The 18,656-nt window shown below is 32.6% G+C and overlaps 1 protein-coding gene across 1 annotated transcript; it reads right to left on the reverse strand.

The window, feature by feature from the left end:
• Positions 1-7,395: 7,395 nt before the first annotated feature.
• LOC106663775 (ketosamine-3-kinase-like) lies at positions 7,396-14,964 on the reverse strand. The gene is made up of 6 exons (XM_014388867.2): positions 14,504-14,964; positions 8,505-8,837; positions 8,383-8,436; positions 8,163-8,304; positions 7,930-8,104; positions 7,396-7,865 (listed from the first exon to the last, which is right to left on the reverse strand). The coding sequence occupies exons 1-6, from the start codon at positions 14,687-14,689 to the stop codon at positions 7,802-7,804; spliced, it is 954 nt and encodes a 317-aa protein (XP_014244353.1). The 5' UTR covers positions 14,690-14,964; the 3' UTR covers positions 7,396-7,801.
• Between the last annotated feature and the right edge of the window lie 3,692 nt (positions 14,965-18,656).

Genomic DNA, 18,656 nt, shown 5'->3' on the forward strand with positions numbered 1-18,656 from the left:
TCAGTATAAGAGAAAATTCTTAAATCCAAGAATGGACTAGAAGAAGAGAAAGACATCACTTTTCTCATCGGTTGTTTACAGGCCACCAGTTTGCATGAACATACCTTTTGCTTTAGTTTATCACCAAGACATCAGTACGCATGAATGTACCTTTTGCTCAAGTTTGTCTGCCAGTACACATGGACGTCAGGATCCAGTTCAGCTATCTACGAGTACTGGCAGATGCACTATTTCCAACAGGACATCACTGCACTTCATTCAACCAAATTAATTTGTCTTTGTATGTATTCTTCAACTATTTACATGTTCCAAATCATGCCTGAATTCAATTTTTTTTTAAATAATAAATTTGTACTCACTAGAGAAATTGGATATTATTAAAAAATCATGTTTAATCCCTTTATTCAACAACTGACACTTATCCCTGATAGTACCCAGGCTTGCAGGGTAGATACATAATCCTTTCTCTCCGGCCGACTTCTATAAGAAAGAATAACCCGTGTAAAGACCAAAATCAGCAAGAAAATACTGACAAATCCAAATATTTACAGGTTTGGCCAAATTAAAATATTTTTCAAGTTTAGATCAATTCATGTTGAACGGGCATAGGGTCACTTACTGGGTCTGCCCCCATTTGCAGGTTTTAAGTTATTCAAACACATTTCGTCATTGCATCACCTTCAGTGAGGGATTCACTCCCTGAGTTCCTCACTCCTCAATAGAGGAATTCTGCTCTAGGCTTTAATGAAAGACAAGGAGTGATAGACACACCAACATACTTATTATTCATGCACTACATCAATTTTCTCACTTTAAAAAAAAATAATAATAAAAAAAACAAAAAACAATCTGTCTAAGGTACAACTTACACTTTTGTTTGGAAATATCTGTCGAGTGTCAGACAGAAAATCACTTTGACTGTTTATACACTGATAGAAATTTATGTTACAATATGTAAACGACAGTTCTCAAAATGTGAAACATGAAATAAATATATGACCCGTTTACCTACAATTATCTTGACCTGATGAAAGCCTCAAAACATACAATTGTGGTCGGTGTAATTATTCGAAAGATGAAAAGGAAGAAAAAAGTTCTTGTATGGGTTTGAGAGTGGGTTTTGAGACGTGAAAAATTCTGTGCCTACTAGCTAGCAAGTAGTTAGCTCAGTATTGAGGATCCAGTTCAATTTTCCAATTTTTGAAAATGAAACGTGAAAGCTGATTTTGAAAAGCTTGCTTGTAAAATCGGTCCTCTTATAAAAGCAAGCTATAAAATTCAGAAAAGCTATTACTTTCTGTAACTTTGAGTTTTTTAGCATCTGGTAAGTACATGATATGGTATAGTACAAAAGGATACTAGGAAGCAGAGTTTGTGCTCCCCTGGCACTGCAGCCTTCTGGCTTATTGTACCTTCCTAGTTACTTAGTTCAGTGCAATAGACTCAATCCTTCTCCTTAGACATTGTATATACCCATGTTGTGTAGATGTTTTCTCAGATGCCAGTGACCGGTTAGTAATCCTACTCTTCTCTGAGTTTGGCCCTCTCCAATTGAAGCAATGCTTTTGCCAGTCTTGGTGAGGGTTGTTTCACCATAAGTTTACTATGTCTAGCACTGTGAGTTTATCCACTTCTTTTGTTTTGTTTGGATCCATTCTGCGATGGAGGATTCTATTTTTATTCTTGTTATCCCAAGTATAGGTTCGGGGACTATGTATGGCCTTGCAGATCCTCCTCTGGCCAGACTGTCTGCTTTGTCGTTATCCAAAATTCCCCTGTGCCCTGACACCCAAGATATCATCAGGTTGTTGTGTTCACCCAGGGTTTGTAGATTTTGGATACATTCACTGACTAATTTTGATCTTTTACATGGTAATGCTTTAATGGCTGCTGGTAAGTACATACTACTATTAAACAGAAATTGTATTTTAATTTTTTTTTTTAATTTAAATCCCTCTTTTTTTTATCACTCATGTTTACACAACACTTATTGCAATGGCAGAAACGTAGATAATGGCCAACTTTTGCGACAGATTGAACTTGTAACTAACCAGTGTTTACATTGTAGAAGTGTCTACACAAATAGCTAGTGGTTGAAATATGTATCTCTAGCATAAAATTTCAATGTTTACATTACCCGTGATTTCAGTGTGACATAAATATCACGAATAACTGTCATATGTAAATGTACCTTAACACAATTTACCCCTCCCTTCTAAAGACCATGTAATATATATAAAGACCATACTATTATATATTGAAATATTTGTCATAGTTCGGAAGAGTTTGGCAATTTCAAATATTTGTTAACTTTTGATCAATTAGTTTCAACAAATATAATTTTTTTGGCCAATTAGATATCCCTTGATTGTGTCAAAATTAGAATATATGCACTTTTTTTTTCATCTCAAGTTCTATTGCAAACTGCAAGGGTGTGATGTCCATTTTTTTTCTGCTCTACCGCCTGTCTGAGTTATTTTGGGAGAGGGAGGTGGTTGGTACCAAATATCCCTCTTTGTTGGCTGTGAGGGTTTGGTTTTTTACAAACATTACATATTTTAGGTTTGGTCAATTAGAATATTCAGGATTGATTTGACAAATTATATTTTTCACCAGGTTTGAAATAAGCTGAAATAAATAAAAATGTTTTAAATTTGGAACAGGAAAAGTAAGAATGACTTGATGTGGTACTTCTATGACAGTTTTTGTGGGTTTTCAGCCAAAGAAAAGTAAGAATGATATTTTCTACATGCATTTTATTTAAACATTTCACAGTTGGTAACAATAAAATAGTAAGTAAACAAAAAAGAACAATAAAAGCCAACATTTTCCGAATCCACGAATCACAGAATTATCACATTGAAATCACAACTCTCCTTAACATTACAAACAACTAAACAATAAATATTCACATTGTTAATATTTATTTATTCAAAAAAGGAAAAAATATTTTTAACTTCATAATGACTATACTAAATATAAATGTTAACAGTCAGATGCTTGTAAAAATAATTTAAATGTACAAATCCGGGCTAATTAACTCTAAATAAACTATATATTTTAGTTCCCAAACAAGTTTCACAGAGTATAAATAATTCTAATAAAATATTATCGTTTTTAAAAAAACATTAAGGTAACAGAAATAATTAATAACTCATTATCATTTAGATACTTTCAATATAACTTTTTTTCTTATTTAATGATAACTTATTACAGTAAGGTAAAGGTCCCGCGTTCGAATCCAATGGCCCCGCATTCCAACCCGACATTACAAATGTTTTTTTTTTCTCAAAATCAACGGCACCCAAAGGATCATATAACCTCGTAGTTGAAAAAAAAATCATGCTTTTAAATCTCTACATATTAGAACTTATCTGATAATATTGCCAAGGTGCCAAGACTACATTTCCTCATTTATTAATTTTGAATCAATCAATTTTACTTTATATTGCATAAATATTTTGTGAAGTATTTATCAGAAACTAGATAACATGCTACAACATTAAAAAAAGGTAAGGATTGTTAATTAAATTTTGGAAATCTTGCTGAACAGACTCATTATTAATTTTACTACTTTGTGAAATAGGACGTTTCAAAACAGTCTTGCTAATTTAAAAAAAAATCAGACCTACTTATTAATAAGACATACTTGTGGTTGGTGTAACATTTAGCAAGTTATATTTCTAGCCTTTGAACATGTTCTATGCACCGTTATTTAATTAATTTTAAAGCAAATTGCATAAACCTTGTTGTTTACGTGCAAATTTTACTTTCTAAAAATCACAATTTTAACATATATAATATCTTATACTTAAAAACAATTATATGCTGGTTAACACACAGTACCTTTATGTTATATACACATATATATTTATTTATATTTTAATACAGACTCTACAGTTTATAAAGTTTGTTGTTAAAATAACACTGCCTCACAAAAGTAATCTATCTATTAAAAAAATAATTTATATATTTATTTGTGTGTGTAGGTGTCGTAATAAAAAGTTGTACATAAAAAGCAAATTTTAGTGCTACTGTACATCTTTTTCATTAGGCTAAAACATTTTATATGGTCTTTATATATTTTGTGTCTTATGCAAGAGCATGTACATATATTTATCAAAATTTAAATATTTTGATTAAATGTATTAACGATATCGTATAATTTCTTAATTGCATTGCATATCTATCGACAAGTTAAAAATATCAAGAAGCCTACATTTATTTTGTGCACTCATTTGTAGTAACATCACTACTTTTTCATTAAGTTTTAAATTCATACGGTTTAATGATAAAAATGTCATCACATAAAGTGATTTCTATCTGTTTTAAACAGCTCAGCATATATAAAAGTTGTGAAATAAGTGATTCTAATAGTTTAAAATTCTTATTAGAAAAAAATCAATTGTATTTTTTATTTATTTTATATTTTTATTATTCCATATAATATAAATTTCTTGGTTTTCTTTTTGTTGACTTTTTATATTTCTTGGGCTTCTTTTCAGGTACTAGACAACCACCAAATGAAAATGAGTTTGATGGTTGTCTAGTTCCTGAAAAGAAAACTAAGAAATATAAAAATAATACAACCGAAAAAAGAAAAGTTAAAAAATTATCATATAATATAAAGTTTTACAGCAAGTAGACTTCCAGTAAATTTAGGACAGCTTACCCTACCCTTAAGGATCTGATTGGCTGAAGAAGAATTATTCAAAATGTTTCATTGAGACAACTGTAAAAATCAGTATTAGCAAAATACCTGAGCAATGTAGCTTCTGCAAGGATTGACTATAAAAAAAGAAAAAAAAAAGTTGAGCCGGCTCAGTTGGGATTTTTGGATTTGTTTTTTCAATGCGGATACTGGTGAATTCCATGAGCCGACATATTTATAAAACCGTGTACACAATTAATTTTAAATCACTGCTCTCTTATGGTCTAGTGTTTTGGTAAATAGTACTGCCATGATTAAGGTGTTCTGAACCCCTCAAAAAAAAAATTTCACATTATGAGTGGTGAGGAATAAGGCACTCTTGCCATCAGCTTTTTGTAAATAACAAAATAGACTCTAACCTGCCAAATGCAAAAAAATCAAATCCTTTTCCCTACTATTTTGTCAATTCATTCTTATAATTCTTGCTCCAAGAATGATTTTAGATCAGGTCGTTATAATAGTCAATGGTCTAATAAATGTGTTTGTGTTTCCCACATGGGAACATACATTTTCAAGGAAATGCTAATATCAAAATGATTAATAGTTTAATCTTTTCAAGTTTTAAATGGGCTTTGAAGATACATTTATAAGGAAAATCCTATTATGATCTAAATGAATTTTTTAGTCCTTCATGGCCATGATACATTTTTGTGATAATTTAATGGTATTAATTTATTTGCATTTTAACGAGTCTACATACAATGTACAATATGACAATAAATGATTTTATTCTAGTCTAAGAGCAAAAAATAAGTACAAGAACCGCTACACTCCTTGATAAATAGATTATGCTCCATAGAATGAGTGCAATGTTTATAACAAAAAGTGGACAGTAATAGACAATTATTCACAGGCATTGACAATTCACAATGTTAGAAGTGGTGAATGATGGAGTGAGTGCGGTGTACAATCCTTTTTTTAAAAAAGATTCATAATTTTGTCAAGTATTGTCCAATTAGAACAGTTTTTAGGTTTGGAATTAGAATATTCTTCAGATTTGAAGTCGATTTTAATATTTGACAGGTATGGACAAATTGAAATATTAATGAGGTATGACAAAATATAATTTGATGCAAATCCAAATGACAAGACTCCAACAGAAAAAATGCAGAAAATTGAGAATTTTTTACCTAACAGGATGAATGAGGACATTTTCTAGATTCAGTGAACACAATTAGAATTTTGTCGGACTTGGGCAAATCAATATTTGTAGGGTATGACAAATTAGAATATGTCATGCGTGAACAAAAGCAATTTTAGCAGATCCATGTGATGAGAACAAACCAACAGAAAATTACACTTTTTTTTTCAAAAATGTATGAATTAGGACATGTTCTAAATTTGTACAAACTAGAATAATCTTCAGATTTGAACACAATTAAAATTTTGTCAATTATAGGCAAATTAATAGCTGTAAGTACGGACAAATTAGAATATTTGTCAGGTATGAAAAAAATAGAATTTTATGCAAATCCATATGACGAGACGTCCAATAGAAAAAAAACAGAAAATTAAGATTTTTTTAACGATTGCATAAATTAGGACACTTTCCAAATTTGGAAAAACTAGAATATTCTTCAGATTTGAACATAATTAGAATTTTGACAGGCATGGACAAATTAAGATTTGTCAGGTATGGATAAATTAGAATTTGTCAGGTCTGAACAAATTAGAAAATTTGCCTGGTATGAACAAAATAGAATTTTATATAAATCCCTATGACGGGACATCCAACAGAAAAAATGCAGAAAATTGGGAATATTTTAGTCCAACAGCTCTTTATGACAAAAATATGATGAAAGACTGGAGGAACTAAGCAAGTAATTAATTTCGGAGAAAAACTGAAAAGTGAATAAAAAAATATTCACAATAACAAGAAACAAACAATAAGAAAGAAAATATTTATCAGCTGTTGATAATCAATGATTAATTATGTCTGTAAGGGAGTTCACCTATTAATTTTATTGACCTCCTTTTCTCAAAATTACCGACTCTTTGTCAAAGCGAAGAATGTATAAAGTCTTATAAGCATTTTGGAGCCTATTACTGAACAAATATCTGAGTATTTGCTATAATTGTTATTTTTCTTTAAAAACAAAAATATTTTCTGACGACTACATGTTGTTTCAATTTTTCAAGTTATTTTGTTCTGCAGTCATACAATGGACTTGATTTCAATTTAAGATGATCCTTTCAATCAGAGAAATACAGTGTTGTCTTTATTTTATTTCATACAGAGAAATAATGTTTTTGAGAGATATTTTCACCTAGCTATAACAATGTGAAAATACAAGAGTTAATGATATTTTTTCTGTTAGAAATGACCCTGTTCAAAAACTTTTTATGAAATAAATCTTGTGAATAGAATATATATCTTTTCTTTGTTAGTTTAATATTTTTTAATTTGTCTTGAAATCACTGGCCTCTTGAAATTCTAAAAGTTAACTTTGCAATAAAATTAAACTATTAGGAAAGTGAAATTTATAATTTTATTTGTACCACATTATTTCTACTTAAAGCCAGTTACACGAGGCGGCTTTTTAATAGATTTTAGGGAATTAGCAACTATAATATATTATAAGGGATAATAATTGTTATGCTAATTACATACACATAAAAAAGTGTTTTAAATGCATTCCACGTTGCTTTATTTTAATCATGCTTGTTATGTAATAGAAATATTTATAGTGCATCTTGACACTTAAAAAAAAATATATATATAAAAAAATATAAGTAATATAAAAATTAAACTGAGCAAATGAGATGCACCATCAAAATTAGTTACTCCATGTTTATATTAAGAATCATAGTGCCACTTAACTTGACATAAATGTATTGATCTGTCAAAATCAGCACAAGCTCATCTGTTTTCAAATATAGGTGAATCTTGAATTATCGCACCAAAGCTAAACAAAGTAATTGAGAATTGAGACTTGTTCAACACTTTGTTAAATTCCAATTGAAGTGATTTTCTTTCTTAAACTATTTTTTAATATTAGCCTGTTGCGCCTTATTATTTATTTTAGTCTGTTTTCAATTTAATCGCTGCCGATGTTACCACACATCCGGCAATGATTTGAAAGTACTGCATCATTTCAACAGGCTCTGCATTACTGCCATGGCAGACCTCTTGTATCCATCACCAAAATGATTCCTAATAAATTGTATAGCAAACAAAATAATTAACCAATTCTGTTTTTATAAAATAGAATACTAACCAGCCGTTGAGATAATGAAAAAGAGTATACAGCCTCTGCCTTCCTTCAAATCCTGGTGTTTTTGGTATTATTTTATGATAGGCGTCATAGAATCCCTTTGAAAATGTTCCAAACATGCCCGATATGGCTAGGTCGTATTCATGATGCCCATAAAATGCAGCAGGATCAAACATGACTGAAATACATCTCATGTGAAAATAGATATTTATAAATTAAAAAAAAAAAAAAAATACCAGGATGGCGTTTTGTTTGAGCAACATTTCCACTCCACAAGTCACCATGTAATAGAGAAGGTCTAATTTTCTGATCTTTGAAAAATTTTGGTACTATGATCTGAAGTCTTGACCACATCTCTATAGCTTCCCTGTCACCTTTCTGTTAAAACAATAGAATGAAATTTAAAAAATTAAAAACAATCAAAGACTATTCATACTGAATGATTTGAAAACCTACTTCTTTTTCTAGCAGCCTAAATTGGTAATCCAACCGGTTTTGAGAGAAAAAATTCTGGAGGAGATTAAATCAAAAATTAAACAAGAGAGGGAAGAAAGAAGCATTGAAAGAGAAACCCTTACCACCCAATCTTCGTTCCATTCATTTTCTTGGGGAATGTAGCCACAACAAGTGGTTGTGTGGAAGCCGAACTGAGCTACATAATCAGCCTGCGGTTTGTCGGTGATCCGGTTTGACCGACTCTCTAATAAAACGTTCTGCATGTGCATCTTTGCCAAATCCTCGCCAAGCCTGGATGAAAGACTTCTGAGACCTTTCATCTCGATGAACTCCATGACTAGACAGGCCCCTCCTTCTGGATTGTCCAATACAATTATTGGCTTTGGAACTGTGACAATGTTGGTTGCAGCCAGGGCTCTCAAACCCTCCATTTCTCCATCAAACATCAGCCTTGCCTAAAATGATGTTTTTATTAGATTTTTTTTCAATTTTAACAGTGAATAAAGAAATGCCGACTACAGACATATTATGGTTTAAAGATGGCTCTACGACTGAGTATGGATATGGGGTGGTGTGGCTACAGAACTACAGAACAGAATTGCATCAAGGACAGAGGTCAGATCCCAGGACAGACATTGAGGGCAACAACAAAATTACCCTGATTTGGGAACCAGGGCATTCGAGCAAAGGGACGAACAGGAAGCCAATAAATTGACCAAGGAAAGTTCGATGAACACCTTTTGGTTCCCAGCCTTTTAGCAGCATACCAAATAGCTAAAAACATAGATCCTTCAGACAATGGGTTAAAAAAAGTTCCCTATCTAATGGGATTGTATTCCAGGACAGACATGTGAAACATTAATAAATAATTTATTAAACAACCACCAAAGAAACTAATGGCAAAACAAATAAACCTAGGCTGTATTAGGACTAGAATGGTAGTAGGATGAATGACTGGATACTACAGACTCCAGAGGCATATATACTTAGAGCTGCAGAATCAAGCCTGTGCAGTTAGGAAGAAGTAACAGCAGATCATGTCTTCTCTAGTTCTATACAGGCTGAGATTCGTACTCCTCAGAGAGGAAAAACCAAGGTATGAAGGAAACAGCTTAAGCTTTGGGATCTTTTGGATAGTTAATTTCCTAGGTTTTCCTTCACAACAAATCTACAGAACACTTCAAAATGGTAGTTTGGACATTTCTGATCATTTGGGTCTGCCTATCCTTGTTATGTTCCTTAATTAAATATGCCATAAGGCAGAACTGTATCTATCAAACAAAAATAGTGAGGATAGGGATACTGATGAGAGCTCATTCAATGTAAAACAATAAGTTGAAAGATAAACAAAAAAGAGGTGTTTTCTTTCTTATGATTACTTTTGACATGGTGGTATACCTGAAGTATTCTTTTGATCTTGTGAAAAACAGTACCATATATTTNAGTTTAACTTCGTTGAGGAACTTTGGATGTCCAGAAGTATGTGAAGAATGAAGAAGCTGTTTATTTCGAAATGTTACATTACTTGATGTAGTATTTATTAAGAATATTCCGTGTAGACTTCTAGATATTGTGTCCCCATGTTTCGTTATTGTGTCGATTTCTTCTTTGAGAAAGCTGGCTAAATATTGATTTAGTTCAGCTATCCAGGTTACATAGTTGTCGTCTAAATTGATGCTAGTGTATTTGCAGGATGTTGTATCTCCTGTTAATACGATTTCTTTCTCACAGTTGTTCTCTTCATGATTAATCAATTGCGTTGAGCATACAGATATTGATTGAAATTTTTTACAATTATTGTCTAAAGGTTCAATATTTAGTTTATTTGAGTTCGCTCTTGGTTTCAGTAAATACTTTACATTTGGAACAATTGTTACAAAATTAGAGTTATGTGTTGTTGGTACTGGAATTAGTTTATATAAATCATACATTTGTTTTCTTACTAATGGTAATTGTAAAAGATAAATAATTTGATTGTTTACAATTTTACATTGTACACTAATTAAATTTTCAAATTCAAAAATGTTCCTTAAACTTACTTCAAGTGGTAATTGATCCTCATAATAAGTAGAAATTCTAGTAATTTCCTTAAACAATTCGTGAGGAGATATAATACTAGGGTGTAAAGTCTGTAGTTTACAAAATGTTAATGAGTTTTCAATATCCTCTACTATATTTAATAGTATTTCATAAGTGATATGCAATAAATTTGTTGTATCTCTTAATTTCTCTAATTCAATATAATTGTTTAATTTTTTATTTACAGCTAAAATTTTCGATTTTAGTTCGGCTGTATTTTCTTCAACTACTGTTAATGATTTATTAAATTCCTCAATGAGTTCATTGATTATTGAATATTGCAAATTTATTTGTTTCTCAAAATTAATTTGACTACCTTGTACATTTTCAATATCTTTATTAAATTGAGCTCCATCGTAAGAATCTAGATTACCTGTAATAAATTTTATGATGGATCCTAATCCATTAATCAAACCTCTTTTAGTTCTAATATTGTTAGTATTTTTTACAAAAACTATTTCTAACTTTTCTAATATTATTCCTCTAGTATTATTTATTAATACTAAATAAGTTACAATGTCTCTTAATTTTCTACCATTATCAGTTACATATTCTACATTAATTTTATAGCTAATATTCTTATTATTAATACAGATATATACTTCATCATAAATTTTATCCAAGTTGTGTAATTGTTGAAACAATAGGTCAAATTTAATATAATGAATGAAAGTATGTTTTGACGTTTCCAACCTGGCTGGACCAAGATTTATGGGTATTATCCCAGGGTTAAGCGAGATATCTATTATATCAGCTCCTGATGCGTTGATTCCAAAGAGAAGGAGGAAGGGCCTGCAACGTTTTCGCTTCGCATTAGTTTTCTTGGTCTTTTAATATTTGACAAGTGTATTTTTCCTACCGTGTTATAATGAGTTGGGACTATCTCTGCCGTTTTTAAATTTTTATCAACAGATTTTAATTTTTCCTTCTTATACTTATTTTTTGTTTTTGTTTGTATCTGCTTATTTTTAACAAAAACGTCTTCAGGGATTTCTGGCAGAAGTTCTCTATTTTTATTTAAATTTTCAATTAAAGAAGCTTTATTTGTTTTACTACGTTCCCTAATTTTAGAATACAACAATTTTAGTTTTTCTTTGTGATTAATAACTTTTGACTTCTTCGGATTACATTTCACAAGAGATATTTGAATTTGATTCACACAATGATTGATCGGACCTTCAGTTATTGGGATTGATAATCCTGTATTTCCTTCTGAATTTGAGTGTCTCGTTTGTTGTGAATCTTCGTCGATAATGATTCTGTTTTCATTTAAATTATCTTCATCTACGTTCACGAATGTGAAATCATTATCTATGGTGTCAGGCAAATTTAAGATTTCTCTTTCAGGAGAAGCTAAAATTGAATTCGCAAGGTTTTCCTCCCTTAGCTCTGGAAATTCTTCATAGAATTCATCTAGCAGGGTATATATTTCTTCATCATCAACCTTGGAATTATTGGGATGTTTACCTTTTACTATAGCCATATTTATTTGGACTCTAGATAAAGCATCCGCGTTTTGGTTCAATTAACTTAGGTTAAAGGATTCATCTACGGAATTTTTGGGTGGTTGTTCCTTAGCATCCATCTGGAAAACTCGTGATTTTTGAAAAGAGTTTCTTGTTGAGATGCTCATGGGTGTTTCTTGGTTACTTTGTGAAAATGGAGTGAAATTCTGTTTAATTTGTGATGGTTTGTTGAATTGAATGGGTCTTTGTGTAAATTCGTGTGGTTTGAAATTTTGTTTTTGATTTGTATTTTGTCTATGTTGTTGGATCGGTTGTTGGTCTATTCTCTGCATATACTGGAAGTCGTTTAACATTAACTTTTCAATGTCTGACAAGGTTTTAGGATTCCTAGTGGCTAGGTTATTTCTTAAAGGGTCTCTAAGACTACTTATAAAATTGGTGGCCACTACTTGCTCCTGAAATCTTATCAAATATAATTTTTCGTTGTCTGTACCGTCTTCCAGCTGTATTTTAGCTCGGAATAAATCAAACCTTTCCTTAATTTAATTTAATGTTCGCAAAGGGGATTTTACATTTAATTTCAACAGGTCAACCAGGATACTAGCTGGACCCTGCCTGTCTCCAAATTCAGTTAATAAATGTGATTTTAATGTTGACCAATCTTGGAAATTTAAATTTCTTAAATGTTCGTTGGCCTTATTTACTAGTTTACCTTTAATATGCATAAAACATATAGTTTTTTGAGGGTCTGATATTGGAGGTACTAATTCGGAAACGATATGTTGTGCCTCTTCAACCTTCATAATAAACTGTGTTAGTGTTTTTGGGTTGCCATCATAACTGGGGATGGCATCCAAAATAAATCTTAATTCCGCCAAGTTAGCCATGTTAGTGTTAAGAATAACAATAGTAATATTATTTTAAAAAAATTAAACAATTTTACAATAACAATAAAAATAATTGCTAAATTAAATTGTGAAACCAAGAGTTTTATAACATGCAATACAATTTATTTACTCACAAAATTTCAATCATTTCTGTGTAGTCGCTGATGTTCTTGAGTTGAATGTTCCCGATGAACGTGGTTTAGGATTTTCTAACTGTTAATACAGTAAAGTTCGTATTCATCGAACCCGAAAAGTGTCCTACCGACTGCGCCAGTTATGTGCNTATATATTATGCAGGGTGGGCAATCAAGACCCGAGGGGTTAAATGCCTGGGTAGACTCGTACCCCATCCCTAAAAGGTCCGGGGACTTGGTCGGCTCATGTGTCCTGCATAAATCTCTTGGACTTGTACACAAACCCCAAGATTTTGGACTCACATGAAGGCAAGCTTAAAATAAAATACGTAAATACAGTTTTTATTCTGTAATTTTTTTATGGTGAGATTTTTTATTACTCTGACAAAGACAATGATGCAAGCCTCACTCTGAGTGATCCAAGGAAAGGAAGTCATACTCTAGATAATTTTATTGTATTGAATGATTTATCAGAAGATACATATATAGACAAGTTTAAACTAAAACAAACAAATACAGTGTTCTCTTTTCAATACGTAAATAATGTTTACATGGTAATGCAGCTGAAGTTTTCTGTTAATCCATTTATGTTTTAGTGGTCAATTGACCAAGTTACTTCTTTCAATTAATTATTCTTTTTATTTAAGGTCTTGATTGAGATAAAATAGTCAGTGTCACGAGCAGGATTCGAACTCACGACCTTCGGCTAGATACACTGCTGCTCTACCACTTGAGCTATCGTGACTTCGATCCTCTCGGACACCAACTCTCCATCTCAACACAACCGTTCGAATGTTTACCCCTCCTTGCCATTTTTAAATGTCGTGTAATCAGGATTCAATTTTCAGCAAATTATGAAGTGGCCAAGGGAGCTGTTAATGAAGTGATATTTCTTTTACTTATCAAATATTAATCCATTTATGTTTTAGTGGTCAATTGACCAAGTTACTTCTTTCAATTAATTATTCTTTTTATGTAAGGTCTTGGTTGAGATATCCCGATATATCTCGCTCGTGACACTTGACTGTCTCAACCAAGACCTTATATAAAAAGAATAATAAGAAAAATAATATTATTTGAAAGAAGTAATTTGGTCAATAGACCACTAAATTTAATAGTAAAACGTAGTAAAACTTCACTAACAGCTCCCCATGGCCACTTCATAAGTTGAAAATGGCAAAAAGAGGGAAAAATTTGAACGGTTGTAGGTTGAGATGGAGAGTTGGCGTCCGAGAGGATCAAAGTCAAGATAGCTCAAGTGGTATAGCAGCAATGTATTTAGCCAAAGGTCGTGGGTTCGAATCCCGCTCGTGACACTGACTTTTTTTATCTCAACCAAGACTTTACATAAAAAGAATAATTAATTTTCTGTTAATCTTAACAAGGACAACGAAGCAAGCCTCACCTTGATTGATCCATGGAAAGGGCAGACATTCTTTAAATTATATTGTGTTGAAGAATCATCAAGTAGTTTGCTTCATATAAACATAATATTGTTTAAGTAAAAATATGCAAATACAATTTGTTTTATGAAATATTTTCAGTCGTGGCGCACCTGAGGTTTACCGTTACTCTTGACAAATACAGTGCCATTGTCTGTGATGTACGCCTCGCCCTGATTGATGCAGCCTCCTCCGCTCTGTCCCGTGATCTGTAGGGTCGTTGTGTCCAGGGCATTCTTGAGGAGCGTTTCCATCTGCATGTACTGCTGGGCCATCGGGCACGGCGAGTGCGATTGCATATTTCCTTTTTAATTGTACGAATCGAATAGAATCTTTGATGCGAGATGACTTTTAACTTTTTTAAAATTAATGTCAAGTTTGACAGAAAAAACAATGGACTTTTGTATATAGAACCGCTAGCCTACCTCCCTCTTTTGGCCTTCGATTCCACTTTCCAAGAGAACTCAATCAGGTAACGTCATGTAAACTTAAACGTCATTTTCGGGGGAAGGAGTAGAACCAAATATTCAAAGCCCTCGGACAAATACACCAGTATTTTTTCAGCTGAAATCCAAAAATACATCGCTCTCATGTCAGCCAGCAAGTGATCAAAGAATTACCCTCAAATATCTCAATAACTCAAAAATGGTGATCAATTGCAAAACTAAACTAAACAAATTAGTACGCAAAACTATGTTACATTCTCCTAGGTCCCAGGACAAAATTAAAGGTATGGAGATGTATTAGAAAGGGTGTAATATACTACGCCTTTTAAGAGCTCCCATTTTGTGCCTATTGTACACCGCTGTGTCCTATTTCATCAAGGAACTTATAAAAGTTCGTTTTGCCTAATGTACTGGACTTTAGAAAACAACTGAAATATATACCAATATTTATTTAGAAATTGTGAGATGCTGTCTGGTGTGATGTAGGTTTCAGAAAAACCTTTTCTTTATCGTGCCGTTTCAATCTTTATTGAGATCATCTTCAGGGCTCAAAGTGTTTGCCTTCTGTGTAATTGTGCCATTCTTGCGTGTCGTGTCGAGAGTGCCCATGCTAATCACTACACATACCAATAGATGCGACACACGAATACTTCGGACCTTATAAGGAATTTGGTTAGTAGGCCCGTTTTCAGTCAATGAATTTCTTCTACAAACACATTGTACATCCCAAAACTTCCTCCTGCGGGGAAGTGTAGCACCACAGTTTGTTAATAGGTGTGTTGGTGTCTCCTCTGCCTCTTTGCAATACATGGGCTGTCTTGGATTCCAATCTTCTTTCAAATTTGCAATGCCCTATTAAGAATCCTGTTAGGATTCACAGTTTTTTCCTGCTTCCTTTGATACATTCTGTCTCTTCTTTCCTTCTGAAATTTGTTAGAATGTTCATGGATTGTTTGGGTCCAATGAGTTAATTCCATTGTTCCCTCATTTTCTTTTTATTCTTCTGTCTGAGCTACTCATTGATAATCTGGGTTCCTATGCCACAGAAGGGAAATGAAGAAGCAAATGCCCTTGCAAGAAAAGGGGGTCTGCTGCACCTAACACCTCTGACGGTCCTTAACCCTATTGTGGTATAAGCATCAACACTAACAAGCACCTTAACAAAAAGATATGGTTTCAAAAAACCATAAAATTCAGTGACTAAACATAAACAATCCAAAAATTTTCTAGGGAGATTTGGAAGAGAGAAACAGCAGAATGCCTCAAAGGAAGCAGAAATAGACTGAATCCTAACAGGATTCCTATAGAGTACTGCGAACTTAATGAATATGTGGAAGACTGGTTAGGACAAAAAAAAGTAGCAGAAGAGACCAACGCACCTACTAAAAGACTGTGGTGCTACATTTATCTGAAGATGTAAATGTTTTGGGTTGAATGTAATTGTAGAAGAAATTACAACCACCAAAACAACTTAATAATAAAATTCAAATTCCCAAAACAAATGGGACTCACCAGTGTGCTATAAATAGCATAAAGGGCACAGTATGTCAAATAACACCGATTTTTTGCATCTACATCTCTATTATTTAAAATTAATTTTTTAGATCAGCCATTATCAAAGTGTAGAATAACTATGGAAAATTTCCTTAATGAACCCATAGACATATCAAATCTAAATCAATATTCAATTATGCAAGAGTATTTGTTTATATTTATGTACGCTAAACTTGTAGCATACTTGGCTTTTGCAGTTTTTAAACAATTTTAGATCAAATAACTGTATAATAAAGTGTAAAAAGTTGCAAGGGCTAAAATTATCATTGTAAAAATCTTTACTTGCTTCTATTTCTCATACTGAAAAGTTGGGGTAATAAATACATCATTTGTTGTAAAGAGTTATTATTTACTAACAAATTAATCAACAATGTATGTATTGAAGTCATTCTCAGCTTGCAATTGTGGAGTGGGATGAATATGTTGGTACAGGATAGAGGCTCACTTTAAGGGTCCAGTAACTTGCACATTTTGCATAGTTGTAATGCATGTATGTAATAATACAAAATGCAAACTTTTTTTAAACTCCTGTGTACATCTTGTAAAATCCACCTGATAATTTAACTTCTTTTTAGGCTAGCTATTCTCAATGTGTCCAATTTTGTAATTAAATGAGCATATCCACACAGGATTTTGGAAGAGTTTGGAAAAGTAAAAGTAGTAGTAAGTAGTAAAAGTACCCCAGTTAATGGGATAATTACAATAAAAAAAAAAAAAAAAATCAGTAGCTCAAATTTTAACTCTATGTATAAGTTAGGGATACTCAATCTCATATTTCTCACACTACATATTCATGTTTATAAATAACTTCACTCTCAATACACAAAATGGACAGTACTATATGTAATAAAACAGCCCTATTTCTTCCAAAATTGGAAAAGAGGAAGAATGCCATATTGGGTAGTATTCCTACACATTCTATAATGGGGCCAAGGAATGGCACCCTTCAATTAAATGGGACACATCGAGCAACCTTTCTCCACATGCTGGACTCTTACACAGACTTTGGCCCAAAAGTAAGTGTCCGTGTGCCAACCTCACATGAACTATTCTTAATCAGGTGATCCCTCTTCTATGATTCAGATCCTACAAGGGCCACCTATCAACAGTGAGAGCTTCAATCCATCGCACCAAAGATGCCACTTTATTTTAATCATATTGTAATTGCATTTGTAATGTTAAGAGGGAGGCCAGTTCTGTAGGTTGGGATGTCTCGGCCTTTGCTGTCTTCATTACCCACCAAACCTATATGCCCAGACAACCACCATTTTGCTGAGACACTAGTTCATGGTAACTCTGACAACAACGGGGTTGACAGAGGAACTGTCAAGTTCTGTGGTAACCGTGCTAAGGGTGTCAGTACAGGCCATAGTCCCCATTGCTATAAATCATCCCAAACACTTGCCAAATTGGAGAGGTCTGCCGTGTAAATGATACAGTGCGGTACAGGCGACAACAAAGTTCCCTTCTGTACAATAATGTTTATTCGTTTTTTAATCATCCATCCTTATATGCTAATGCGAATGTGTTGACTGAGTAACCCATCGACCCTCAATTAGGTTAATTATATAATAGGTGTAAATGTTGATCGAGGAATATCAAGTTCTCCACCACCCTAACTAAATAAAGGGTATGTAAATAGGAAAAATGAATTTAAGAGTAAGAAAGAGTGATGTATCTGGATCTAGGAACTGATTGCTTTGGATGCTGAAATTACCTAGCAATAGATAGCCTCTTTAGCCCAACCTCAGTTGCTGGATGGATAAGACCGAGGTCTGACCCTTGACTGCCAACACCCAGTGTGGGTGATTTTTGAGGTCTACCAAATCCATATATGATTTTGTTGTTTACAAAATAATGTAACTATATATGATTTTTATGCATATTTTAATCCAAAGTGAAAAAAATAAATTGAGAGAATAATACAAACACATTTATTTCATTTTCATGTGTTTTATAAAACATGTAAGAGATATTTTGTTGTTTCTAGTCATAATTCATACTTTTTTTGTTGTTAATAAATGGCTCTTCACCCAAGAGGCATTTAGATTGTAAATGTATTTTTTTTAACGTTCAAGATGGTGAAGCGTTAAACTCTTTAGGACAGGATGGATAATCGGAATTGGAATACTGGTATATATCTGTATTTGTAATTTAGAAATGTAAAAACAAACAATGAACATATGTCTATTGCAATGACTAATACGAGGTAGTTCAAATCAGGCTGAAAATATGGAATTCCCGTTAAGTGGACGAGGCCCCACAA

Source organism: Cimex lectularius, unplaced genomic scaffold (assembly GCF_000648675.2).
Source record: "Cimex lectularius strain Harlan isolate CLEC.00 unplaced genomic scaffold, Clec_2.1 scaffold89, whole genome shotgun sequence".
In the NCBI taxonomy this organism is placed as follows: domain Eukaryota; kingdom Metazoa; phylum Arthropoda; class Insecta; order Hemiptera; family Cimicidae; genus Cimex; species Cimex lectularius.

What these genes read in the sequence shown, in the direction of transcription:
- LOC106663775 (XM_014388867.2), bottom strand. Translation starts at nt 14,689, where the DNA reads ATGCAATCGCACTCGCCGTGCCCGATGGCCCAGCAGTACATGCAGATG. An exon ending in TCAAACAAAACGCCATCCTG is followed by an intron (nt 8,105 to 8,162) that starts GTATTTTTTTTT and finishes GATGTATTTCAG; the next exon opens with TCATGTTTGATCCTGCTGCA. An exon ending in TTTCATTATCTCAACGGCTG is followed by an intron (nt 7,866 to 7,929) that starts GTTAGTATTCTA and finishes ACAATTTATTAG; the next exon opens with GAATCATTTTGGTGATGGAT.